This window comes from Aquarana catesbeiana, linkage group LG05 (assembly GCF_042186555.1).
Source record: "Aquarana catesbeiana isolate 2022-GZ linkage group LG05, ASM4218655v1, whole genome shotgun sequence".
NCBI classification, from domain to species: Eukaryota; Metazoa; Chordata; class Amphibia; order Anura; family Ranidae; genus Aquarana; species Aquarana catesbeiana.
In genome coordinates, this window is record NC_133328.1 from 363,258,922 (window position 1) to 363,286,906 (window position 27,985).

General features: G+C 41.5%; 1 protein-coding gene across 4 annotated transcripts in view; it reads right to left on the minus strand.

Annotated features, from left to right (window-relative positions):
• PIGN (phosphatidylinositol glycan anchor biosynthesis class N) overlaps positions 1 to 27,985 on the minus strand; it is a 637,819-nt gene that overhangs the window by 587,491 nt on the left and 22,343 nt on the right. For all 4 annotated transcript variants that reach the window (XM_073630904.1, XM_073630905.1, XM_073630902.1 and 1 more), the window contains exons 2-3: positions 20,259 to 20,498; positions 12,444 to 12,565 (exon numbers count right to left, since the gene is read on the minus strand). In XM_073630904.1, coding sequence (XP_073487005.1) covers positions 12,444 to 12,565; positions 20,259 to 20,479 — 343 coding nt within the window. In that variant the 5' untranslated portion in view covers positions 20,480 to 20,498. The remainder of the gene's footprint in view (positions 1 to 12,443; positions 12,566 to 20,258; positions 20,499 to 27,985) is intronic.

The window sequence follows — 27,985 nt, forward strand, 5'->3', positions numbered from 1 at the left end:
CAGGGGAGTCAGTGTCCTGATCCACAAATCACTACCCTTTACACTGCTTGACCTCCATCTGGATCCCGAGGGGAAGTATGTTGTCATGCATGCTATGTGCGACAGGATTGAGATGGTAGTAGCGGGTTTATATATTCCACCCCCAGCTTCTATGACGATTTTGCACAAACTGACCCCTATACTGGCTCAATACCCAGCTGCAGCCATTCTTTTGGCTGGAGACTTTAATATGCCACCGGACCCCAGTATGGATAGGCTTGGTGATGATGGGGCCTCTGACTCCCCACTGAAGAGATGGGCGGAGGGATATGGCCTTAGTGATGTGTGGAGATGGCGTCACCCCAGGGATAGGCAATATACTTGTCATTCTGCCACGTATGCCTCCTTTTCAAGAATTGATTTGTTCTATGCCGGTGGCCCCATTCTTTCCCGTGTCCAGGAGGTTAAGATTCTGCCACGTGGCATTTCTGACCATGCCTCCCCAGCAATGGTGTGGGATGCCTTTAAGGCATATACACGAGGTCAGTACCGCATGGTTATAAATAAAGTTAGGAAACTCAATAGGCTTGCATTGGAGGAGGCTGAGGGACGGGCCCAGAGTTTAGAATCCAGCTATGTGACCACCAAAGATGCGGGAACTTACACCACACTTCAAGCTCTTCACCGTGAGATAGCGTTGTTGCGAGCAACTGCGACCCGCAAGCTACTGCTCTCACAGTCGCAGAGGCCAAGGAGCGCTCCACCATAGCACACATTGCCAACATTAAAGATGACATGGGGAACCTTTTGGCGGATCCTGCTATGATCAATGCCAGATTTGCACAATTTTATGAACTCTTATACACATCAAAAACTGACTACACCCTAGATACTCTGCAACAGTTCCTAAGCCAAATAGAGTTCCCAGTCCTCTCGGAGGAAAATAAAACCAAATTAGATGCACCCATTACCCTTAAAGAAGTGCAGACGGCAATCTCTTCACTGCAATCTGCAAAGTCCCCAGGCCCAGACGGTCTACCGGCCGAGTTTTATAAAACTAATAGTGAGTCTTTGGCCCCTCAGTTTCATGAACTTCTACTGTCTATGCTGGAGGGTCAAAGCCTTCCCCCATCAATGTCAGAGGCGGTGATTGTTGTAATACCTAAACCCCGTAAGGACCCCGAGCTATGTGAGTCATACCGGCCTATTTCGCTATTAAACGTCGACGCTAAGATTATCACAAAAATTCTAGCGAATCGGCTTAACACTGTTATCCTTTCTCTGGTCCATGGAGACCAGACGGGTTTCATGCCAGGTAAGGGAACAGACATCAATTTGCGACGCTTGTATACAAATATATCCCATGCTCTTGCCAGGGGTACCCCCGGAGTGGTGGCCTCCCTAGACGCCGAAAAAGCGTTCGACTCGGTCGAATGGGGATATCTTTGGCATGTCTTGGAAAAATTTAATATTGGGCCTAAGTTTATTTCTTGGATAAAACGGATGTATGCCAACCCCACTGCCAGAGTCAGAACCAATGGGTCCCTTTCGCCCCCCTTCAGATTACACAGGGGTACTAGACAGGGATGTCCTTTATCCCCGGGTTTGTTCGCCCTAGCTGTTGAACCTCTTGCTATCCTTATTAGGTCCTCCGCGGCTGCAGGGGGTATGGAGGTGGGCCCTCTACGGGAACAGATCTCCCTCTACGCGGATGATGCTCTTCTTTATCTCCCAGATGCTTCCCACTCCCTCGAGGAGACCTTGAGGATCATAGACTTATTTGGCTCCTTTTCAGGTATACGCATAAACTGGAACAAATCCATACTTTTCCCGATCTCCCACCCGCCCCTACTCCCTCCCCACCATATACCCCTGCAAACGGCCACTAAATTTAGGTATCTGGGCATTGAAATACAAAAAGATCTCTCTTGTTATTTGACAGATAATGTATACCCCATTCTACAGAAACTAATAAGACGCTGCTTAACATGGAAGTCCCTTCCCCTGACACCGGTGGGTAGGACAAACCTCCTCAAAATGATATTCCTCCCCAAATTTTTGTATGTATTTAGAAACACTCCAGTACCTATCCCTGAACCATTTTTTAAGCAATTAGATCAGGTGATTAATAACTTCATTTGGGCAGGACAGACCCCCAGGGTTGCTAAAACCAGTCTGCAACTTCCCCTATCTGCGGGCGGGCTGGCATTGCCGTGCTTCAGGAAGTATTATTGGGCAGCGGTGCTGGTGACGGTACGTTGGTGGTTTGTCCAGTCACGACATAACCCAGCGGTTAATTTAGAAGCAGCCATATTGGGGTCGTATTCAGCATTAAGCAACCTGGTATTCAGGGGTCCAAAAGCACAAGATAATATGACTATCCCCATGCGCACAACCGTCACGATATGGGAAAAGTTGACAGCTAAGCTTAACCCACCACAAACTTATTCACCCTATACACCACTCTGGGGTAACCCTAAACTATCACATCTGTTAATTATCCCAGACCCAGCAGTCTGGGCTAAATATGAAATTAAAATCTTACAGCACATCATGCCAGAGGTTAAAATCCTTACATTTGACGAATTGCGTAATACCTTTCAACTCCCTACCAAAATGTTTTTCCGCTATTTGCAGCTGAGACACGCAATTCAGGCTCAATTCCCTTCAGAAATTCAACTACAATCACATATGGTGGAGCGCTTCCTTATTTCCAAACATGTAGACCATATCCTATCCTCTTTGTATCTCCGGGTGTCCCTGGGAACTGATAACCAAGGGGCCAGGCTATTTAACAAATGGAAGCTGGAGGTGCCCTCCCTGACGGATGACGACTGGGAAGAGGGAGTCCAACAATATATTCCTTTGATGATATCCAACAGGGATAGGTACATCCAGTTAAAGTTCCTTCACCAGGCATACTATACACCCCAACGGCTTGCTAAAATTTATCCCTCTCACTCTGATAGGTGCTCAAAATGCAATACGGATATAGGCACTTTCTTACATGTGGTGTGATCGTGCCCCCTTCTCCAATGGTTCTGGAGGGAGGTGGTGCAGTACATCAATTTGATTGGGAACCTGACACTTACACTGGATCCCCGAGTCCTTCTCCTGGGGATATCTGATACCCTTACCACAAACACCCATAAGAGGCTATTCGTTTTCTACGCTCTATTCTACGCAAGGAAAGCCATTTTATTTAAATGGAAACAGACAGATCCCAGATGAAGGCTTTGTACGCCGAAACATGTCGGGTGGACCCCCTACGATTACCGCAACTGATTTTATATAAGCTGTTTCTGATCTTCTATCATGTGAGTGTTTTATTGTTGCCATTTTAATAAATTGTAGTTTTTAAACGATATCATGCCATGTGAAGTTTTTCTTCTTGCATGATTTTTAAAAACATCTATTGGGCCTGTTGGACTATCCTGGGGACGATCAAAACCTTGGTGAGATCCCTCCTCCCTCCCTCTTTCTGGAAGCTGAGGATTATTTGACGATTCTTCTCGCCAGACCTGGTGGTCATCACGCTTTCTGAGACTTGTAAGACGTATGTCTTTTCAGGTCATCAGACTCTGGTAAGCCTCTCTTGATGCTCCGGTGATGGTCCTGTCACTTATTTTGATCTTCCACCCATTTGCGATTTCCTCCATATCCATTTGCCAGAAGTGAACTTTTCCGTTTACGTAGAAGTTCTAGGAGTTTTTTGGCACTTTATATATTTATAGACTGTTTGGTGGTGGTTTTCTATCCCACAATTTTATCATCAATATAATTGTCAATTTTTTTTATGAACTATATTATTTGATTTATCACACATGTATGTTTTTTAAAACAAAAATTCATTTTTTTGATTTTATATTTGTCATATTCTTTGAGCCACGTTATTTATTCACTGGAGTCACTTTTTACATTATTTACATCACTTATTGTTACAATATTGTTAGCGTGTCAAGGTAAAGTTGACACATTATTTATATGTGCACATAGCGCTACACTATATTTGTATTATTCAAAACAGACAGATCCCCCAACAGTGGGACAGTGGAAAACACTTATTGATAAGACCCTCCCTCTTTATAAGCTCACATATATGAGCCGGAAATGTCCCAAAAAATTGGAAAAAATTTGGGGTGCATGGGCTTCTAGATGAATGGCTACTGATGCGGATGCCCCCCCCCCCCGGGAGAACCTGCTGAACTTATACACGACCAGTATGGTTAAGAAATATTTAGAATACTCTTAAAAATTATCACTAAAATGAGCCTTTTTCTTTGAGGAGTGGATATTGTTCCTAAAATACAATTGTGCAGTAGTATGAATACCTGCAACTAAGATGTGAACTGAAGTGCCTTGCTTTTTGATGTAATACTGGAGATTATTTGTCCTAGATTGTCACGTTCCTTCTGGAAATTGTTTTTCTTTGCCCCTTTTTTATGTAATCCTCTCTTATTGTCCCTTTTTCCCTCTTATATTTTTATATATATATATATATATATATATATATATATATATATATTTGTGAATGTACTTTCTTTTTCTGTTTGTACTGAAACTTTTCTCCGTTGGAGATAAATAAAAACGTAACTGTTAAAAAAAAAAAAAAAAAAAAAGAAAAGAGGGGACGAGAAGTGCATATTAGATAGCCGGGGCCGATGGACCATTCCATCGGCTCTTCCGCATGCGCACTATGGTGCTCGCATCAGCGCAGTCTATCCACAATGTCAGGGCTGAATTGTGGAAGTGTGCATCTGCGCACTAGCATGTAATAGATACTTAGAAGCATAATAGCTTGCTACATAGCCACACAGTGTACTGGTGAATAGATAAGAACGTAAAATGTTCCTACCATACATTCAAGCCGAAGGGAAGTAATATATTGGAAATATTAGTGATTAATCTACTGAGTAAACATACGTCGGCTCAAAATATGGGGGAAGATGTTGTACCTCCCGGCTCCTACCACTGCATCACCACCACCTAGGCCTTATAGTGACATTTAGTCACATTATAGCCGGATGTTTTCCATGCAGGGGTTCCCCCATTAGAGAGCCGACAAACACCAAACAGGAGACTCAGCACCAGGCCACCACTAGGGGGAGGCATAGGACATTCCATAAGTAATGCATCATCTTTCAATCACCCCTGACAAATGTATTATGCAGATATCCATTGTCAAACCTTTTATTTTCCATTATAGAAACAATTCACTAGTATTTAATCAAGATATTCTATTAAATTTCATAATTAGACCATATAACTACCCGGGCCACATGCAGTTAAATGGAAAGGAGAGTATCCATAGGAATGTGTATTGGTATCGTCTGTCCTCATCCATCATAGTCTGATCAAGTCTAAGGGGAGAGAAGAGATTTTTATTTGATTGTTTAGCCCAAAAAAGGCTTGTAACTTAGAGCGTCGTTTAGGCCTGGAGGAGAGGTGGCATTTAAATTAAATATCCACCTAGCCTCCCGTTGTAATAACTTTTTGACCACATTGCCACCCCTAGGATCTTCAGTGATTCTCTCCAAGACTATGAACTGTATCATCGAGGTATCATGTCTATGTTGGAGAGCAACAAGCCTGCCAATGGGGGTGTATAGAAGATTCCTCCTAATGTAATAAATATGGTCATAGATCCTCCTCCAAAGATTTTGAAAAAAGTTTTTCCTACATAAAAGGATCCACATTTACATTTTTACATTTTGCAATGTAAATTACACATTTAGTTTGACAGTCCACATATTGTTTAATCCTATGCAAATGCCCATTTGGCAGCAAGAAAGATTCTCTCTCTAAGATCTAGCTACAGTCATCAGATCTGAACATCCCCATCAAATTCTCAGCCTGTCCTCAGGATTCCTGAAAGTGGGTATGTACTAGGCGATCCCTTAGTGATCCACATTTTTTATGTGTGATCTGGGGGTAGTCTGCAATGTATTTCTTCAGAATTGGGTCCCCTGTAAGGAGGTGCCAGTGTTTCTCCAGAGTTTGTTTCACAATCTCATGATTATTCGATAAAGTGGTGACTATTCTTACTCTATCTTCCTGTTTGTTTCTTAGTGCCGAATAATAATTCCTGTCGGCTTTGCCGGCAGGCTTTATTAAAGGCTTTTCTTAGGGTAGTTTTCGAATATCCCCTACCCAGTAGTCTCATTCTCAATGCCTTTGCTTCTCTGAAGAAATCATCTTCTTTTGAACAGTTCCTTATGATACCCAAATACTGGGAGTATGGTATACTCCTAATTAGAGATTGAGGGTGGGCACTGGAGGCATGGAGAATAGTATTTCCCGCCGTTGGTTTTCTGTAAAGTGAAGTACCTAGATATCCATCCTCTTGTTTGAAAATATTAATATCCAGGAAAGATATTAACATTGGATCACTATTCATAGTGAACTTCAAGTTATAATAATTTTTTGACAGTTTTTCCAGAAACACCAGCAGGTCAATTTTACTGGAATTCCATATTATAAAAATGTCATCTATACTGTATATCTGTACCAGCAAAATGCTGGACAGATATACAGACAGAGAACAGTCAGCAAACAGAGTACGCTCCCCCCTCCCCAGGTACAGGTTGGCATACGATGGGGCACAACAAGTCCCCATCGCAACCCCCTGCACCTGGAGGTAGTGGGACCCATCAAAGGTAAAGACATTTCTGGTAAGTATGTGTTGCAATAGTTGCAGTATAAAGATGTTATGAGGTTGTGTCACCCCATCATTCTTGTCAAGAAATTCTTTCACTGCAGAGAGTCCACTGGTATGAGGGATACTGCAATACAGTGCCTCCACATCAATGGATACAAGTATATTATCCGCAGGTAAAGTGACATTGAAGAGTTTTTTAAGAAGATTATTATTTTTCATTGCAGGTGATACTGACATTAGTGTGGCCTGGCTGTGTATCTGAGATAGTCAGTGTAGTAATTTATAATTTGTTCCTAATGGGAATCTGACACTTCTATTTTTTGGTGTCCTGTCTCTTTGTCTTCCCCCTGCTGGTGATTATTTTTCATTGCAGGTGATACTGGCATTATTATCTGAGATAGCCAGTGGAGCAGTTTATTATTTGTTCCTAATGGGAATCTGACACTTCTACTCTTTGGTGTCCTGTCTCTGTCTTCCCCCTGCTTATGATCACTTTGGTAGCGTCCATCCAGCTGTCAGCAATAATTGCTGGAGAGCTGTTTGGCCTGCTCTTAAGGTACTATATAAAGCTCATTGCTACTGTTGCCTACTATAGCGGTGTAACTCTGCTGGACTCCTTGTGACAGATTTGTGAAATTAATCTTGCATTGTTGCTTAGGATCCTCTTCTGTTCATTACTTATGTTTCAGTAATAGGCTGTCATTGTGGAACTGACACTAGATATCTGGTCTTTTTAGATTCTCTGTCTGGAGCTACATGCCAATTTCCTAATGAGTGTTTGTGCCTTATCAGCACAGGGCCCTGGAATATACTAACCAGGAGACCTCTGGTGAGTCTATATTAAGGCATATCCCTACTAATATATTACGCTTTTGTCCTGTTGGAGATCTTAAACTGTGTCATATTTCTCTATAGATGGTCACATACTGTGTCCTATGGAGATATTTTTCCTGCTTATGTTCTGAGGCCTCATGATTCTCTTTTGAGGTAACCTCTGTCCATTATTTAATGATAGACCTTACTGGGGTTCTTTAGCTGTCAACACTTCTGACGACTTTTTTTCATTTTAGCCCACAGCCACTGTCCTTTCACCTAGAGTCCAGTCTGGTATACGCACACCCGCTAGGCTTGATATTGAAACTCTCACATCTCCATAGCCAAGTAAGTATTTGCTGAATTTAGGGCTACTTATTATCATTATTATTTTTTTTTTCTAATTCCATCCCAAGGTTTTTGGATTATTAAGAGTATGCATATTTTTATATTATATAGATTTTTGATTGACCCCTCTGGGCATCCTTGTGATTCTTGGTACCATCCAGGCACCCGGGGAAAGCGTGGGGCATGTCATGCGTATGAGAGATGCTGTTCTTGAGTGGTTTCCTCTATGCATCACTTATATGTCTTTCTGGGACATCTCACCTTTTGATATGTATATCTGTACCCATTGTCCATATTTGAAATATGATTATTTCTCCTTCCCTCTGCTTAGTGTCAGGCATATAGGACCTGAGGAAGCGAAAGCGAAACGTCGACCTGCCATATTCAAGCAGCAATAGAGAGCAATATACATACTATGTGTGGCTTATTTTATTGGAAGCCAAGGCTATTTGTTTTTAATGTTATATTGTCAATTGTTTATATTTTTGTATAATAAATTAATTTTCTAATAATATTTTGTATTCCTTTTCTGGCACCTATAAAGTCCGCTCCAGCGTTCCCCCTTTTTCATGGCAAGGGGATTGCCAAGGGTAAACATTATGGTCGATGATCTCATTCACTGCTGTTGGTCATTAGTCTTATATCTTGTTATCCTTACCACCAGCATTGATACACTGTAATATAATCATTGCAGAAAAAACGACCACAGAAAGGGGACAAAATAGTATGTAAGCTACTTTTAGAGCAGATGCAATCTGTTCAGTCTTTGTTAATCTTTCTTTTAGTACATTTCAACAAATAAGGTCAGGTTCACACTGGTGCGCTGTGGTTTGGGCGCAGTACAATTGTATGCACGTTTTATGTACCGTTTTAGGTGTGCTCCCATTGCCATCTATTAGACTGTGCAATTTTATGAAAGAAAATCAAAGTTCTAAATGATGCATCCTTGATGTGCTTTCAGAAAACACATGGTCTATTAGAAGTCAATGGGAGCACACTTAAAACCACGTGTAAAAAGTGCAGGTATTTGCTCTGCGTCTAAAACACAGTGTACCGGTGTGAACATGGCCTTACCATATAATACTGAAAAACACTTTAAAAAAATTGTTTCTGGCAGTACCATCACTATCAGAGAAATAATAAAAATTTACATCATATATAAAACCTGTGACATCCCATTTATGGGAGAAAGAGAAAAAACTAGAGAAATTAGTCTTTTGTTATAAATATATGAACATTCATAGGCAGATATCAAGAGTATTCAGTATATCAGATTGGTTTTATACAAACCATATCTCCCGGGATCCCCTTGACGAAGTCACGTGACCCAGGTGATGAAAAGTGGGGGCGGGCTTACTGGATGCCGTAACAATGCTCGGTAGTAGCAAAGGGCTGGTAAAATATACTGCAGAACCACATTGTCTGCTAAAGGAGCATGTTTGTATATGCTGGAATTCTGTAGTATATTTGAGCACCTTATAAATAATGGAGGAAAAAGCTGGAGAGTGCCTTAAAGAGACATTGCTGGAATAACCTGAAGGAGGAAGTGGTTATTTGGAAAAAGAGATCACCATCTTGGAAAGTTACAAGGAGGACCAAAGAGATGTTTTATGCCAATTTAAGGGGACAAAAGACCTATATGACCATACATAACATGTAAGATCATGGAGGCCAGGTGAGGGCACAACTGGTGATGGTGACAGCGTGTGGAAGATCTTTAAGCACAATTTGTGGTGGAAGGAATGCACAAGAATTTATTTTTGAGAAACTTCATTTGTGTTTATATTTTGAGAGACTTATTGATTGATTTCTTGGTTTATGAAAAAATTGAAGAGAGTTTAATTACAGTTTTGTACATAGGCACTACACCAATTTTGTTATAAACCATCATTTTCATAGTGTAACATCCACTTTCTGGTGTACCAGATACACAGCACGTCTAAATGTAACTCTGCAAATCAACGGGCAACAGAGTTTGACCATGCTGCCCTCTAAAGTCTAAACCTACCGCATGATGTCTTCTTTTCAAGACTACAAGTCTGCATAAAGACATTGATGATGGATGTGGCCTAGACTCATCTGCACCCCCCATGCCTGGAAGTACAGAGTATTGCCGTCAACTGCAACAAAGAAGTAGTCCAACTCCCAGCAGTGATTAAGAAGCCTTCTAATCTCGAATATAAACTTGGAGCTCTGGGGACGAGAGCTTGGTGAGCTGTGTTTCTGAGACAATAAAAATGACTTTGGTGCTTTGAGTATGAATTTCTCCACCTACAGAGACAAAGTTCAGTAAGGCTACTTTCACACTGTGGCGGTGAGGGCATCGGCGGTAAAGCACCACTAGTTTTAGCGGCGCTTTACCGCCATTTTAGCTGTGCTTTTCGGTCGCTAGCGGGTACTTTTAACCCCCACTAGCGGCCGAAGGGGTTAGTAGCGCCCACGAAACGCTTTGCAGGCGCTTCAGTAGCGGTGCCCATTCACTGGAATGGGCAGGGGCGTTTTAAAAGCAGTGTATACACCGCTCCTAAACCGCCCCAAACATGCTGCTTGCAGGAGTTTTTTTAACGTCCTGCAAGCGCACCACTCCAGTGTGAAAGCACTTGGGCTTTCACACTGGAGTGACAGGAGAGGAGCTTTACAGGTGCTTTGCAGGTGCCATTTTTAGCGCTAAAATGTCCAAATCCAATGACGCAGGCACCGGGGGTTGGAGCCGAGTCTGGCACACGTTTCTATGGACACAAATGCTGGACTGAGGAGTGCGCCCGCAAGGTAACCCCCCCGGGAGAAAGCTTCTCCTAGGGGGTTATCTGATGTGGGGAGGAGCCTCGAGAGCCACCGAGGGACCCCAGAAAAGGATGCAGGATGATTGGGGCCACTCTGTGCAAAAGGAGCTGCACAGTGGAGGTAAGTATGACATGTTTGTTATTTAAAAAAAATAAAAAACAAACCTTTACAATCACTTTAAGGCTTGATTTAAAAATGAATTCCACGCATGGCTATTTTTAAATAGTTAAATTGGTTTAGTGTAAAACAAACAATGTAGCTATTCATGTGTAATACCTGGCTGATCCCCATGGAATCTGGAAATCACTGTAAAAGGCAACGCCTACTACAGTGATTGCCACAGTCCCACGCCAAACATCTGCCCTGTTGCTTAGTGAACACATGAGTTGCTCGCTCAGCACAGGCACCATTCAGAGAATATTTTGTATTGAATGCAGTGAATGCAGTGTTCTCTGAATGGACAAGGTGGAGATTGGACAAGGTGGGGCATTGACGTCACAATCAAAGAACGCTTTGTATTCATTGAGAAAATACAAAGTGTTCCATGAAAGCATCTGTGACAAGCAACCTACCTCCTGTGTTTACTAAGCAGCAAGACAGCTGCTCAGAATGGGGCCTGGGAGCTGGTGGCAATCACTGTAGCAGCAATCTGCAAAGATATATGCTTCAGGTTTAAAATTTGACCTAAACACTTTTTTCTATAAAATCAGAGCCCTAAAAAGCTTCTCCTGTAAGTCCATCTTACACCAAAAATCCCAGTGAAACCAAAAATTGCAGAAATCAAATTGTCTCCCTTTGATATTTTCAAAGCTTCCAAAATGTAAACTGGTATACACAATTACTTTGTTTAAAAAGTTGACGTGAATGCATTCTTTATTTAGCTGTGCCTGCGTAATATCTCTAGAGCTCATTTTAGCGGCGCTTTACTGCTGTTTAAGTGGCGCTCTTCGGCTGCTAGCGGGGAGCTTTGAACCCCAAAGAAGGGGTTAAGAGCGTCCATGTTGTGGCACTTCCGAATTGCTTTTCAGGCGCTTCTATTCATTTCAATGGGCAGGGCGTTATGGGAGCACTAAATACAGCGCTCCCAAACTGCCCCAAAGATGCTGCCTGCAGGACTTTTCCTAACGTTCCGCAAGCGCACTGAAATGAATGGGAGGCAGTTTTCAGGGGCTGTTTAGAGGCTATTTCTAGTGCTAAAATGCCTGAAAACCGCCTCAGTGTGATAGGGGTCTGTCTGACTAAGCCCTGGTTCACATTGATGCGATTTGGCATGGCATTTGACATGTCAAATGCCATGCCAAATTGGTGGCAATTGCCAGCAATGGCACCGTTCGAATCGCTGCAACGCCGCACCGATTCCCAAAAGTAGTTTCTGTACTACTTTTGGTGATTTCGGGGCATGATTTCCATTGACATCTGTGCAAAAACCCGCACAGATGTCTCCGAAATCGCCCCCGAAATCAGGACTGACATGCGGGAATGAAATCGTGCGAGTTCAGCTGAACTCACACAATTTCATTCCCACAGTCAGTGTGAACCAGGGCTAAAGATGGGTATACACGTATTGAAATTAGGCTGGTTCAGCAGAAGCAGTCTGAATTTCTTCCAATGACTGCATCGCTGATCAGTGTATTCTGATAGGATACAAAAGCACAACAGGTGAGATCCCCCTGCAACCACATTGTATGAATGCAAGCATCTGAGTTTTTTTTACAACCTGTCAGTTTAACAAAAACATGTATACCCAGCCTAACTTAGCCTTTAAAAAAAAAAAAAACCCCAAGTACAAAAAAGGTTCTTTTATACCTGATTATATGACATGCTTTGTAAAACAATAACAGGATTAAACAGATGCCGATACCTTTTGCAATTGCACTGACATCTTCATAGAAGCCTGCTATCAAGGCAACATGTCCAGGTCTTGACTCTGTAGGAACTCGAGTGTGAGACACACCCCAGCTACCCCTTGTCTGGATTATTTCTCTAAAACAAAAAAAGAAGATGCACTGAAGTAATATAATGTGTATTGATCAGCCTTATAACATACATGTTATTTTAGAATAATCAAAATGAAACAGATATACATATAGTGATCATTATCATAAAGATTCCTGTCCCAAAGCCTCCCCCATTTATACATAATCACAAACATAGACAATGATTTAGGAGATCAAATAACATTTTAACAAACTGCCATGCTATGAAAACAATCAAAATCATTCCACTACTTACTATTCTGTTCTGGGTGAATTTACCATCCAAAATTAATAACAAGTGCAGTGCAGTAGCATGGGCTTTTAGGGGTTAAAACAGGCATTGGGGAAGCAACATAACACCTCCTCTCTGCCTGTCAAACTCAAGGGCAACTCAAGTGTAAATGAGCCCTTACAGGTATAGGTGTCAAGCACTACTCCTTGTTATACAGAAGAGAAAATAATTCAAGAACACTCCAATGCCCCATTCTCATACCAGCTGGTTACTTGTACAGAAGGATTGTACATGCAGTGGCAATAGACAAATAACTATGCACATTTTTTATAACTAAACCCCTAAGTGTTTCCTGTATACTTTTATCATCATTTCATTTGATGGATTGTCAGAATTTCCAGGGTATCAGATTCATTTTAAAGTAATTTAACTGTATACTTTTTTTTTTTTATGAGCCTATATTTTTTATAGTATTGTTAACTGTAATATTACAGTATATGCACATTTACCCTTGCATATTAAAACTGAACTCCAGATATACATACAATGGGGATGGAAAGTATTCAGACCCCCTTAAATATTTCACTCTTTGTTATATTGCAGCCATTTGCTAAAATCATTTAAGTTCATTTTTTTCCTCATTAATGTACACACAGCACCCTATATTGACAGAAAAACACAGAATTGTTGACATTTTTGCAGATTTGTTAAAAAAGAAAAACTGAAATATCACATGGTCCTAAGTATTCAGACCCTTTGCTCAGTATTTAGTAGAAGCACCCTTTTGATCTAATACAGCCATGAGTCTTTTTGGGAAAGATGCAACAAGTTTTCACACCTGGATTTGGGGTTCCTCTGCCATTCCTCCTTGCAGACCCTCTCCAGTTCTGTCAGGTTGGATGGTAAACGTTGGTGGACAGACATTTTTAGGTCTCTCCAGAGATGCTCAATTGGGTTTAAGTCAGGGCTCTGGCTGGACCATTCATTTAACTATTTAAACATTCGGCCACCAGCAGTACTCACACTGCTGGTGCTTGCTGCTGGGACCCACTGACCTACACATACTCTCTGATGTGATGAGTTTAGAGTGTAACTACTTTTGCAAATTTGTTTATACTACTAATCTGTAACTCAGATCATTACACTCACTACCATCTGTCTCTGTTTTTATGCAGACAGGAAGTAACAAGTCTTACCTTGTTTTTGCTGGCCGACCATATACTGAGTGGAGTAGTTACTCCCATCAGTGGGAGTTCTTGTAACCATTGTGGGTCTGTCTAGCCCTTGGCTTTCCTCACCTTGGCTTACCATCTCAGCCACATATCCTTAGTTTTGCACCGCAAGCTAACACCTGTACAGGCATTTTCCACACTGCCGTCCCCCTCTATCCTGGGTAGTGAACAGCTCAGCCATGTGAGTATACTGTCTTCCTTTCTGTCATGTTTATCATGTTTAATGATCATCCTATTTCTGTTTAAAAACGATCTCTAATGCAATTATACTATTGTATTAATGCTTAAATATCTTTACATCACAGAACATGTATGCTTTTGATGACATAAAGCCTATGAAGAAGGACATATGAGTGTGAAACATGTCAGGCGTCATCCATAACAGCTGCGTGTATGAGCTCCTCAGTAATTAAGAGGGCAATTACTACTATGTATATAATTTTGTACTGACACTGATTTTAATGTATCTATTGTAAATTACCTTTTCAATAAATGTATTCATTTTTTAAATACTTCCTGGTCTGTCCTCACAATCCTGAGGGGTTGCGCTGTGCCTTGCGCACTAGGCCTTTTTCTTGTTTGTCTGTTGGATTGGCCAGACCAGGTCATACACACACTGCCATTTCCACAAACCCTCAATGCTGTCACCGCTAATGCCACGTACACACGACCGGACTTTCTGGCAGAAAAGGTCCGACGGAATCATTCCGTCGGACATTCCGATCGTGTGTGGGCTTCATCGGACCTTTTACTTTCGAAAATTCTGACGGACCTAGAAATAGAACATGTTTCAAATCTTTTCGACAGACTCAATTCCTATCGAGAAAACCATTTGTCTGTATGCTAGTCCGATGGACCAAAAACGACGCAAGGGCAGCTATTGGCTACTGGCTATTGAACTTCCTTTTTCTAGTCCCGTCGTACGTCATCACGCTCTAAACAATCAGACTTTGGTGTGATCGTGTGTGGGCGAGTCTACTCTGGCGGAAAGTCGTCGTGTGTACGCGGCATAAGGGTACTTCTATCTTCAGCTGGCCTTCCTTCCAGGTTGTGAGTGGCCACTATTGGTCGCCTGACTCCTCTTTCCCTTCTTGTTCAAATCACACGTGATTGTTTGTAGTGCAATTTGAGCCCATTCATTTTGTATGGGCTCAAATCATACCACAAAGGTATCAGTACTCGGTATCAGCGAGTAGTTGACCGAAAGTATTGGTACAACCCTACTTTCAAGCAACATGACCTTATAGACCCCTTTCACACTGGGGCGGTTTGCAGGTGCTGTTGCGCTTAAAATAGCGCCTGCAAACCGTGCCGAAACAGCCGCTGCTGTGTCTCCAGTGTGAAAACCTGAGTGCTTTCACACTGGAGCGGAGCGCTAGCAGGACGGGATAAAAAGTCCTGCTAGCAGCATCTTCGGAGCGGTGAAGGAGCAGTGTATACACCGCTCCTTCACCACTCCTGCCCATTAAAATCAATAGGGCAGCGCGGCTATACCGCCGGCAAAGTGCCTCTGCAGAGGTGCTTTGCGGTGGTTTTTAACACTTTCTCAGCCGCTAGCGGGGGGGGGAACCGCCCCCCGCTAGCAGTCGAATACCATCGCTAAAACTACGGTAAAGCGCCGCTAATATTAGCGGCGCTTTACTGCTGATGCACCTCCCGCCCCAGTGTGAAAGGGGCCTTAAGGACTTGGTCAGTTTGTAATGACATTCCTTTGGTATGAAGTCAGCTAAGGCAACCAGGCTTTGGAGGCTTTTAGATATTGTGAGACAACTTTAATAAATACCGTATTTATCGGCGTATAACACGCACTTTTTTCCCCTTAAAATCAGGGGAAAATTGCGGGTGCGTGTTATACGCCGATCCCCCGCTGACTGTGAGCGGAGGAGCGATCGCCGCTGACATTCATACATAGCCGAGTGTACTCGGTTAGGTTCGGCTAGCTCCGCTCACAGTCACGCCCAGTCCCGCCCTATGATGGACATAACACAAGGACTGGGCGTGACTGTGAGCGGAGCCGAGCTAGCCGAGTACACTCGGCTAAGTATGAATGTCGGCGGCTCTCGGCTCCGCCCACAGGGCTACGAGAGAAGTCGAAAAGCAGCCGAAAGACACGGGACCGGCTCTGTGTCTCTCGGCAGCGCCATATTTAAAAACGCCAGTGACACTACAAGTATGCAGTGTCACTGGGCAAGGCTGCAAATGACACAAGGCTGCAGATGACACAAGGCTGCAAATGACACAACAAGGCTGCAAATGACACAACAAGGCTGCAAATGACACAACAAGGCTGCAAATGACACTACAAGGCTGCAAATGACACAACAAGGCTGCAAATGACACTACAAGGATGCAAATGACACTACAAGGATGCAAATGACACTACAAGGATGCAAATGACACAACAAGGATGCAAATGACACTACAAGGCTGCATTGATGGTCATTTAAATGTAAGTTTTTTTTTTCCTTAAAAAGTTTTTTTCCTTAAAATTCCCTCCTAAGCTTGGGGTGCGTATTATACGCTGATAAATTACGGTAAATATTACATTTCCCCATCGGAGGGATGAGGAGAAGGATCAGCAGAGCTTCCCTTCTCAGATGAAGTTATGCTGTAGCCTCCCTGACGGTATTCCCGAGTGTGGCTCGGGGTTAAATTTCAGCACCATTAGCAGTAACCCCGAGCCACACTCGGGATTACATTGCAGGATCCTGGTGCGGCTTTACTTACCTTGTCCCCAGGATCCTGCGATGTCCCCCGCTGTGTCCGTGGGCTCTGTCTCCTCCGAAGCCTCTCCGTGCCAGGCTCCGTTCCCTGCGAGCGTCGCGACACACGGGGGCGGAGCCTGGCGGCAAATTCAAAAAAATGTACAAACCATAACACATACAGTACTGTAATCTTACAGATTACAGTACTGTATGAAATTATTTCACATCCCTTTTGTCCCTAATGCTTTGGCCCATGCCCTGCATGCAGTTTTATATTATATATACTGTTCTTTCTGCCTGGAAACTTGAGATTGTCCATAACAACCAAAAAGTGTCCCTTTAGTCAAAAGTGGCTTTAGACCAGCTAGAAAACAGCGATAGTAAATTAGAACATTTGCAGAATTGAGCGATAGTGAATCGTGGGGAAATTTATTTTATTATTATTATATATATATTTTTTTTAATTATTTAGATTTATTATATTATAATTTATGTATTTGTGTTTCAAACTTCATCATACCCGGGATATCTACTAGACTCTTGGTGGACAGATTTAAGTGTGTTATTGTTAAGGATTACAGGCCTACAATATAAAACGCCAAATTTCCATGCAAAATAATTGTACCGCTTTCAGCACCTAAAATCCGAAATAATCATACCGCCAGGGAGGTTAAGGGGGGAAAGGCTGGGGGGCGGTGAAGAGACGGCGCAGCTGCATATTTTTTTAACCGTCCACCAAATGCAAGTGTAAACAAGGCCTTAAAGGTAACACTGTTAGATAACTTGATACTTTGTAATAATAAGCAATCCATTTACAAAAGCTTAACCCCGATTGCAAAAATAAAAACTGAACAGTGGCGGCAGGAGTTAGACAAAGATAATGACTGATTGTGACATAAAAACAAACAGTACCTTTGAGGGGGAGGTCACGTAAGAAAGGTATCTAAAGCTGAAGATGGTAAATGTACTTTTAGAACTGCTGAATCCAGCATTCTGTTCAGACATTTATTGCAACTGGATTGCATGCTAAGAACAGACGTGGGTTAAACCATTGGGGACGGATTGCTTATTATCACAAAGCATCATGTTGCATCCAATAGATCATTCTATAGCACCAGTCTATTACACAGATTCTAAGAACACCTGATTTTGCCCCATTCTCACAACAGCTGGTTACCTTGCACAGAATAAATGTACATACAGTTTCTATGCATAGGTATGCAAATATAAATTTATAAATAGAAGCCTTAGTGAATAAATGAACCCCATTAGTATGCTGCAATTGTTAGCGCCATAGAGACAAATGTATAAAAACAGAGAGAGAGAGCGAGAGAGAAAATGATGCTTGCCCACAATAAGTGCTTGATTTCCTTTCACAGTCAACATTAAATAAATTACAGGGTTATCTTAGAGGGCTACAATGGACAAAATTAGCACATTTTTCTGTCTTAAAACAAACATTATATATATATATATATATATATATATATATATATATATATATATATATATATATATATATATATATATATATATATATATATTTATTTATTTATTATGGTTACAAAAAATGTCTTTTAAATAAAGAAAAAAAATTGACATTCCATTTAACTACTCTTAAAATAATATATCATTCACATTGGGAGTGCATTGTTTTTAGGCCTAATATTTTTTTTTATTTAGAATTGCGTTAGTGGCATAACCATTCAACCATATAAGCATTATGTAGTTTGGCAATGCAGAAAGCAAAACCTGCACATCCATTTGAAGATGAGGCCTTTTCTAGCACTTTTTGTTTACATGTAACAATCTGTATTTTTTGCTAGAAAATGTTTTGAACCCGCAAACATTATATATTTTTTAAAGCAGAGACCCTAGAGAATAAATTGGTGGGTTTTGCAATTTGGATATCACAGGGAATTTGCGCAGTGGTTTTTTTAATGCAATTGTTTTTAGGAAAAAATACACTTTTTTTTAATTTTAATGAAAAAATCATAGATGCCAAACATGTCGCGCTTCAAAATTGTGCATGCCCGTGCAACAGAGTCAATTTTACTATCCATTGAAAACGATTTAAAAGCCTTTACAGGTTACCACTTTAGACTTACAGAGAAGGTCTTGAGCTAGAATTACTGCCTTTCCTGGTGATACCTCACGTATGGCTCAATCACTGTTTGCATGCGTGCGGGAAGGACGCGTGCATTCGCCTATGCAAGGAGGAACGGGGGCACTTTTTTTTTTAAAAAAGTGTTTAAATTATTTATTTATATTTATTTTTAGACTGTCACATTAAAAAAAATGTATCACCTTTATTGCTGTCAGAAGGAATGTAAATATCCCTTGTGACAGCAATAGGCATGTGACAGGTACTCTTTAAGACTGCAGATCCCTCCTCTGCCCTTAAAGTGGTTGTAAACCCTGCTTTGTTATTTTTACCTACAGGTAGGCCTATAATAAGGCCTACCCATAGGTAAAATGAATATCTGCTAAACGTGTACCATTTAGGAGATATTCACCCTTCATGCAGTGGCGCCTTACGTCAGCGGCGGATGTGCTCTGAAGGTCCAGCATACCGTGCCAGATCTTCAGAGCTTCGTGCCGGAACCAAGTGCTCCTGGGCATATGCGCAGGAGTGACGTCATCGAGGCTCCGGCCACTCGCAGCACCGGAGCCCACGAACCCAGAAGAAAAGCAGAAAGAACATGTCAGTCTTCTCAGCGGTGACCGGGCATCGCTGGGAGGGCTTAGTTCTAAGGTAAATATTTCATAATGTGCTAATATGCGATGCATATTAGCACATTATTACATTGTCTTGCATGGGTTTTTTTTTGTTTTTTTTCAGCAGTTTACTACAGCTTTAAAAGTATTTGATCACACCAAAATAGGTGTGATCAAATGCTTTTTATTTTTAAAAATGGCGCAATTTACATCCGGGTAACCATATCGCAGATACGAACAAAGCCGATCCAGTCTTTGTTCAGCTTTACAATCAGCTGGCGGAAGCTCCGACTTGTTGATTGGGACTCCTGGTGGAACGGAAGATCCCAGTAAAGCCACGGAAGACGTCCCCCCCTCCCGCTGCTTGTAAAAGCAGTCCAGCGGCTAGTTAGTCGCTAGGATTGCTTTTACAAGAGAGATGACCGTCGGCTCTAAAAAAAAAAAAAAAAAACATAGCGGTTTGATGCCTACAAGTGCAGGCATCATTGCAGTATAACCACTTGAGGTCTAGTGACATACCAAGTACGTGACTGCTCGCCAAGTGGATATGTAATGGGCAAATATGGCTATTCCATGTGCATATAACACAAAATTTATACATAGAGACCATTTTTTAAAACATTAAGACATACTGTTGAGATTATTACACCAACTAATAATTTTTACATGTTTATGTAAAAAAATCTATTGAACTACTAGAAATTCCATTAAAAAAAAATAACTTTTTAGTTTAACAGTTTTCTAAAAAAAAAACACAAAATCTTGAAGAAGGTAAGCTTGACATTTTGTTAAGCATTAATGTGTTGATCCTACCTGAGATAGGGAGCCCGAGAAATACCATTTTCATCCAAATGAAAAAAAGTGTCAGCTCGCAAACCATCAGCCACAAATAGCACTAGACGTTTTGTCGGAGATGGCAGCAAAGTGTGTTGTGGGGTCATTCCATGGACCAGCGGAGATGTGAAGTAGATGTCAAAAATTGAGCCAAAAAACACCAGATGGACTAGCAAACCAACAAGAAAAAAAAGAAACATCCTCTAAAAAGGATAGGCCCTAGAAGTAAAGAACAACATGTAAATCTCTAACAAATATCAATAATAAAGAGACCATGTCAAGTGTCTAAACAATTAAAATGCCTTGCAATTGAAGAGGTTGTGTACTCACCTCTCTGTTAGCACATGTTTTTACCTCCCCTCCGTTTCAGCGCTGCAGCCTCCCTTAGCATTGTCAGGATTCGACACTTCAGGGAGTGTCAGATATTGGGGTTGATTTAGTAATAATGGAGAGTGCAAAATCTGGTGCAGCTCTGCATAGAAGCCAATCAGCTTCAGATTTTTTGTCAAAGCTTAAAGTGTAAGTCCACCCTAACACTAGAATCCCTGCATCCACAGACATCCACGATCCAACACTAACCTATCTAGCCCTGTAAAGAAGAAATCAGTATACATACCTTCATTGGAGCCGAAGCCGATCCGGTCTCCAGCGGCGGAAGCTCTGCAGAGGACACAGCAGACAACGGCTGTTAAATGAATGGGGAGTGACGTCACCCATAGAGTTACTATGGGGCTTCCATTTTGCAAATGTGTCCTCTGCACCCACCTCCACAGTGAAGCCGCAACTGACAACTCAGCATGGGATCGGGTCAGATCAACTTAAAAAAAAGGTGTTTATACTGATTTCTTTTTTACAGGGTTAAAAAGGATAGTGTTAGATCGTGGATGTTTGTAGATGCAGGGACTTTAGTGTTAGGGTGGACTTCTACTTTAATTGAACAAGCTAAAGTTAGAAGCTGATTGGCTAACATGCATAGCTGTACCATATTTTGCACTCTCCAGTTTTAGTAAACCAACCTCATTGCATCTTGTAGTGGCATAGAGATCAAAAGAAGAAACCAGTGCACAGTAGGATGACATAGGCATTTGACACTCCCGGAAGTGCCAAAGTGAAATGGAGGAGATATGGACCGCTGTAGAGGTGGTCCATATCTCTGCTGTTCAACCTCTTGTACAGCCGAGAACTGGCATTTTAATTTGCTTAGAGGCCTTACAAGATTGCTTTAAGCATAAAATTTTATATAGAGAAATGAAATCAAAGTCAACTTTCTTCATTTTATTTCTCCATTTGTTCAGGCTTTTCAAATATCATATCTTAAAGTTCACAATAGGAAGTGTGATAACTTAACAAGAAAAATAGTGGATAAAAGAAAATCGTTAAAATACAGTTTTTTTTTTTTATGTTTGGCAGAAATACTGATACAGCTTATTATGAGCACCATCAGATAACCTCAGAACACAGCAGCAGAACATTTTGGACTAAAACGGAGTGGACATGACAGATGCAAACAACGTGCTGAAGCCTAGTTGCTAAACCTAAATCCATAGAAAAAACCATCACAGTACTGGCACCTAGTGGCAATTTTAATCACATAAAATGGGAGAGTTTTTATACAATCATATCAGAGAAAAACGGTTACAGAATGAGCAGAATGTGAAAATAACATATGATGAAACGCATTAGCAGAAAAAACTGCATTTCAAAAATGAACAGATCCAGAGATACATGCAGGTGAAGTTATGTGCAAATTCTAACTTTGTGGAAGAGTTGCTGTAGCGCCAGCATGTTCATTATTGTATTGTATAGTATATATATATATATATATATATATATATAAATAAAAGTAACCAACCTAAGGCAATTTAAGTATGATGAAAACAAAAAGCAGCTGAAGTTGTACATAATTATCCACTTTTTCTGAAAAATCAGGCTTGGCTTACTTGTCAAATTAGATTACAGAGAACAAACATTAACAGCCACAAAGAAGCACTGATGAGCACCGACAGGACAATCACACACAGACACAGGATTAAAAAAGCAGGAGTCAATACAAAACACACTTCTTTAATTAAAAATGATTTAAAATAAAGACGGAATTTTATTCCAAATGAGGTTATGAAATTGTCTGCAGAAGAACTGCATACTCCCCACAGCCAACATATACACGTTCTTGTGCAAAGCAACCTGCTCTATTTTCATTCGCTTTCATATGCAGGGACTAGTATATTCAAACCTATTATCACAAATCACACAAGAAATTTCGAGAATTAAAGCTGATCTCCATGCAATGTCCCTCAAAATAGTTTGTTTGGGCCAAGCTGGGTGTGCTGTATTAAGTGTGCATAGCCTCAGCTACAGTGCCTTGAAAAAAGTACTCATACCCCTTAAAATTTTACGCATTTTGTCATGTTACAACCAAAATGTAAATGTATTTTTTTGGGATTTTATGTGATAGACCAACACAAAGTGGCACATAATTTTAAAGTGGAAGGAAAATGATAAATGGTTTTCCACATTTTTTTATAAATAAATATCTGAAAAGTGTGGCATGCATTTGTATTCAGCCCCCTTTACTCTGATACCCCTAACTAAAATCTAGTGGAACCAATTGCCTTCAGAAGTCACCTAATTAGTAAATGGAGTCGACCTGTGTGTAACTTAATCTCAGTATAAATACAGCTGTTCTGTAAAGCGCACAGAGGTTTGTTAGAGATCCTTAGTGAACAAACAGCATCATGAAGGCCAAGAAACACACCAGACAGGTCAGGGATAAAGTTGTGGAGAAGTTTAAAGCAGGGTTAGGTTATAAAAAAAATATCCCAAGCTTTGAACATCTCACTGAGCACTGTTCAATCCATCATCCGAAAATGGAATGAGTATGGCAAAACTGCAAACCTACCAAGACATGGCCGTCTACCTAAACTGACAGGCCGGGCAAGGAGAGCATTAATCAGAAGCAGCCAAGAGACCCATGGTAACTCTGGAGGAGCTGCAGAGATCCACAGCTCAGGTGGGAGAATCTGTCCACAGGACAACTATTAGTCGTGCACTCCACAAATCTGGCCTTTATGGAAGAGTGGTAAGAAGAAAGCCATTGTTGAAAGAAAGCCATAAGAAATCCCGTTTGCAGTTTGCGAGAAGCCATGTGGGGGACACAACAAACATGTGGAAGAAGGTGCTCTGGTCAGATGAGACCAAAATTTAACTTATTGGCCAAAAAGCAAAACGCTATGTGTGGTAGAAAACTAACACTGATCACCCTGAACACACCATTCCCTCTGTGAAACATGGTGGTGGCAGCATCATGTTGTGGGGATGCTTTTCCTCAGCAGGGACAGGGAGGCTGGTCAGAGTTAATGGGAAGATGGATTGAGCCAAATACAGGGCGATCTTAGAAGAAAACCTGTTATGCCCCATACACACGGTCGGATTTTCCGACGGAAAATGTATGATAGGACCTTGTTGTTGGAAATTCCAACCATGTGTAGGCTCCATCACACATTTTCCATCGGATTTTCCAACACACAAAGTTTGAGAGCAGGATATAAAGTTTTCCGACAACAAAATCCGTTGTCGGAAATTCCGATCATGTGTACACAAATCCGACGGACAAAGTGCCACGCATGCTCAGAATAAATAAAGAGATGAAAGCTATTGGCCACTGCCCTGTTTATAGTCCCGACGTACGTGTTTTACGTCACCGCGTTTAGAATGATCGGATTTTCCGACAACTTTGTGTGACCGTGTGTATGCAAGACAAGTTTGAGCCAACATACGTCGGAAAAAATCCTAGGATTTTGTTGTCGGAATGTCCGAACAAAGTCCGACCATGTGTACCGGGCATTAGAGTCTGCAAAAGACTTGAGACTGGGGTGGAGGTTCACCTTCCAGCAGGACAACGACTCTAATGCCGCGTACACACGGACGGACTTTTCGACCGGACTGGTCCGACGGACCAAATCCGGCGGACAATCCGATCTTGTGTGGGCTCCACCGGACCTTTAGCAGACTTTTCCAGTCGCAAATCTGAGGGACTTTAGATTTGGAACTTGCTTCAAATCTTTACGTCGTAACTCCACCGGACCCAGAAATCCACTTGTCTGTATGCTAGTCCAACGGACAAAAACCAATGCTAGGGCAGCTATTGGCTACTGGCTATCAACTTCCTTATTTTAGTCCAATGTACGTCATCACGTACGAATCCGTCGGACTTTGGTGTGATCGTGTGTAGGCAAGTCCGGTCGTTAGAAAGTCCGTTGAAAGTCCGCCAAAAGTCCGTCGAAAGTCTGTTGGACAGGCTGTCGAACTTTTGTAGCTGAAAAGTCCGACCATGTGTACGCGTCATAAAGATAAAGCCAGAGCTAAAATGCAATGGTTTAGAGCTAAGCATATTCATGTGTTAGAATGGCCCAGTCAAAGTCCAGAGCTAAATCCAATTGAGAATCTGTGGCAAGACTTCAAAATTGCTGTTCACAGAGGCTCTCCATCCAATCTGACAGAGCTTGAGCTATTTTTCAAAGAATGAGCAAAAATTTCACTCATGTTGAAAGCTGGTAGAGAAATCCCCAATAAGACTTGCGGCTGTAATTACAGTGAAAGGTGGATCTACAAATACAAATGCATGCAACACTTTTCACATATTTATTTGTAAAAAAAATTAAAAACCATTTATCATTTTCCTTCTACTTCTTATGTGCCACTTTGTGTTTGACTATCACATAAAATTCCAATAAAATATATTTACATTTTTGGTTGTAACATGACAAAATGTGGAAAATTTCAGGGGGTTTGACTTTTTCAAGGCACTGTACATACAGTATAAAGGGTTGTGTTCTGACAGTGGGATGGGGACACCCTGTCCCCACTCCTGGAACAAGACTGAGTCAGCCATTCACGGAAGCTTTGTATTCTATGAATGAACACTTCCTCGTATTGGCTGAGCCGGAGATTGTGGCATCATCTGCCGCCTATCTGCGTCAGCCATTCAGAGGAAGCTTTGTATTCATTCATAGAATACAAAACTTCCCATAAATGACTGAGCAGCACTTGATCTGACTCTATTTTGTTCCAGGAATGGAATGGAAAGTCCTTATTCCACTGTTGGAACACAGCTGTATGTAGCTGTGGCAACATTCAGTTCATACAGTATGCCCAGCAAGTTATTGCAGTAAATAGATTGTTTGGGCCAGCTTGGGACATTAAGGCCTCATGCACACTGGATGTTATAATAACGTTATAAAAATGCCAGTAGCTTTGCAGTGAGTTTTCAACGTTTTTCAGCATTTTTGCAATAGCGTTTTTTAGCGTTAGCGTTTTTAAGGGTTTTTTTTTTAATGGGATCAACGATAAAAAACACTGGTGAGCTGTGTTTTTGAGCATTTATCAGCGTTTTTCAATGTTTTTAGGCGTTTTGACGTTAGAGTGTTTTTACAGCTGAAAAACCCCTCTCAGAACCCACTAGTTTTGGGTTTTTTTACAGCCATAAAAAGGCCCCAGCCAAAAACAGCTGATAACAGCCTATGTGTGCATGGACACATAGGATAACATGCTGGAGAGTTTATTGACTGTAGAAAAAAAATGTCTGAAGCTAAAAACAGCCGCTGTAAAAATGTCCGAAAATGTGCAGTATGCACAAGGCCTAAAGGTGGAGATCAGCTTTAAAGTGTAAGTTCAACTGAACATTTTATTTTTGCTTTTGATAGAGTGAGGAAGGGTTACAACCCAGTCAGATTTTTACTGCTAGCTGGGGCTCCATTACACCCTAGTCACACCAATTGCGACATTGAAATCGTGCCACTTCACTTGAAGTAGCACGATTTCAAAGTAGCATTTCAGTGCTACTTCAGGTACAAGTCTATGTCTATGTAAGTCACACCTGAACTTGCAAAATGTAGTGCAGGAACTTCTTTCAAAAGTAGTTTGACCGCTTCCAATGCAGACAATAGGCTGCGATTTGAACTGTCAAATTTCATGACAAGTCACACCGGTGTGACTGGGGGCAAAGACTCCGTTCACAACTGTGCAATTTAAAGCACAGTAGGATTTTGATTATAAGTAATGGTGCCTGTTCACACCTGAGTGTAGTGTCTCTTGAAGCTCACTGCCCAAAAAAAGTACATGACTTCTTTTGGGGCAGAGTTGCTTGTTTTGGCAATAATGGACTTCAAAGGGAGTGCTCAAAATAAATGCACATTTTTCATTTATTGCCTAGTATCTAGCGTTCCAAAAAAACACCCAACAATGAAAAGCACACAGGAATTCTAGCCTTCCCCTACTTTACTAAGATAGAATTTTGATTTTACCTGTTAAAAAAAGAAAGCCTTTTGATTTCTGTCTTTGGTTTTGGAGATTCTCCCTTACTTCCTGTTGTCACTGGGATAGATATTGAGGTGAGAAACATGGAAAGCAATAGGTCTATAAAAAGGCACTGAGAAAAAGGATGGCATCGAGATCCCTCCAGATGTGCACTCTGCTTGGGGGTGTCACGTGAATCATTTTAAAGGATAAGTTCACTTTTTAATAAAAATAATAAATGCACATGTTTTTGCAGGTTAACAAAATGTGCATTTATTTTTTTTTTTAGGAGCCTGCAGAGTATTGCACCCGTGATCAGCAGATCATGGGTGCAATGTCAGGCTCCTGCAGACTCTCAGCACAGCTGTCTGCCTGTACCTCCCATATCGTCACATAGTTACTAAAGAACAGAAAGAATCAATAAACTACTAGAGCTCTCACCAGCACTCTTGCAGTTCATTGTAAACTACAAGCCATCTGCCGTGGTGGTAGACAGGACTTGTAGTTCATTCATTCACAGATTGCTGTAAAGGAATGATGTGGCTGTGTGGGCAGCACTCCACAAAGCCAGGCTCTTTGTAGACTTTGACAGTGGGTGGGGGATCCTTTCTCTGCAGTCACAGTGGGGGATCGGGGGGGGGGGGGCATTGCTTTAGTAACATGTTACACCCTGAATACGGGTGTAACATGTTACTAAAGGTGAACTTATCCTTTCAGTGAGTGCAGCTTATGCTTACACAACTTTCCTATAGCAGTTTGTGATCTGTACCTTTAGTAACTATGTGCAGTGCAGTAAAATAATCATAAGTATGGTTCCTGGAATTGAAGACATTGAGCCATAAGAGAGATGTCCTGAATGCTGTACAAAAATGGAAAATTGTATACTCACCTTTCTGTAATTTTCCTTTCCTGGTGCATCTTCATGGCAGCATATATATGGGTTGTGACTCCACCCCCACAACCTGATAGGACTGGTTAACTATAAATCAAAGACAGACCCGGCTCACAGCATTCTTTGTAACTCTCACCATTTGGGTGGGCATCTGTATGCTGCTATGAAGATGCACCAGGAAAGGAAAATTACGGAAAGGTGAGTATACAATTTTCCATTTTCCTGGTGCATCATGGCAGCATACATATGGGGACCAACTCGCCATAGGGGAGGGTGCAAGAAAAATTTTGTAATCGTCAGTAGCGCAAGTATGCACCATGAATTTTCCAAATTTTACTGTCGCGAGCCGGGTTCGCCTATTAAAGTGTAATGAAGGTGTCCTGGGAGGACCATAATGCTGACCTGCAAATAACCTCTGGAGACACTCAGTGCTGAGCTGTCCACAGAGCTGGCACTGCCCTAGTTAAATGTGCTCTTAAGACCTCAAAAACAGGAAGGCCTTGAAGAGTAGGCTCTTTTA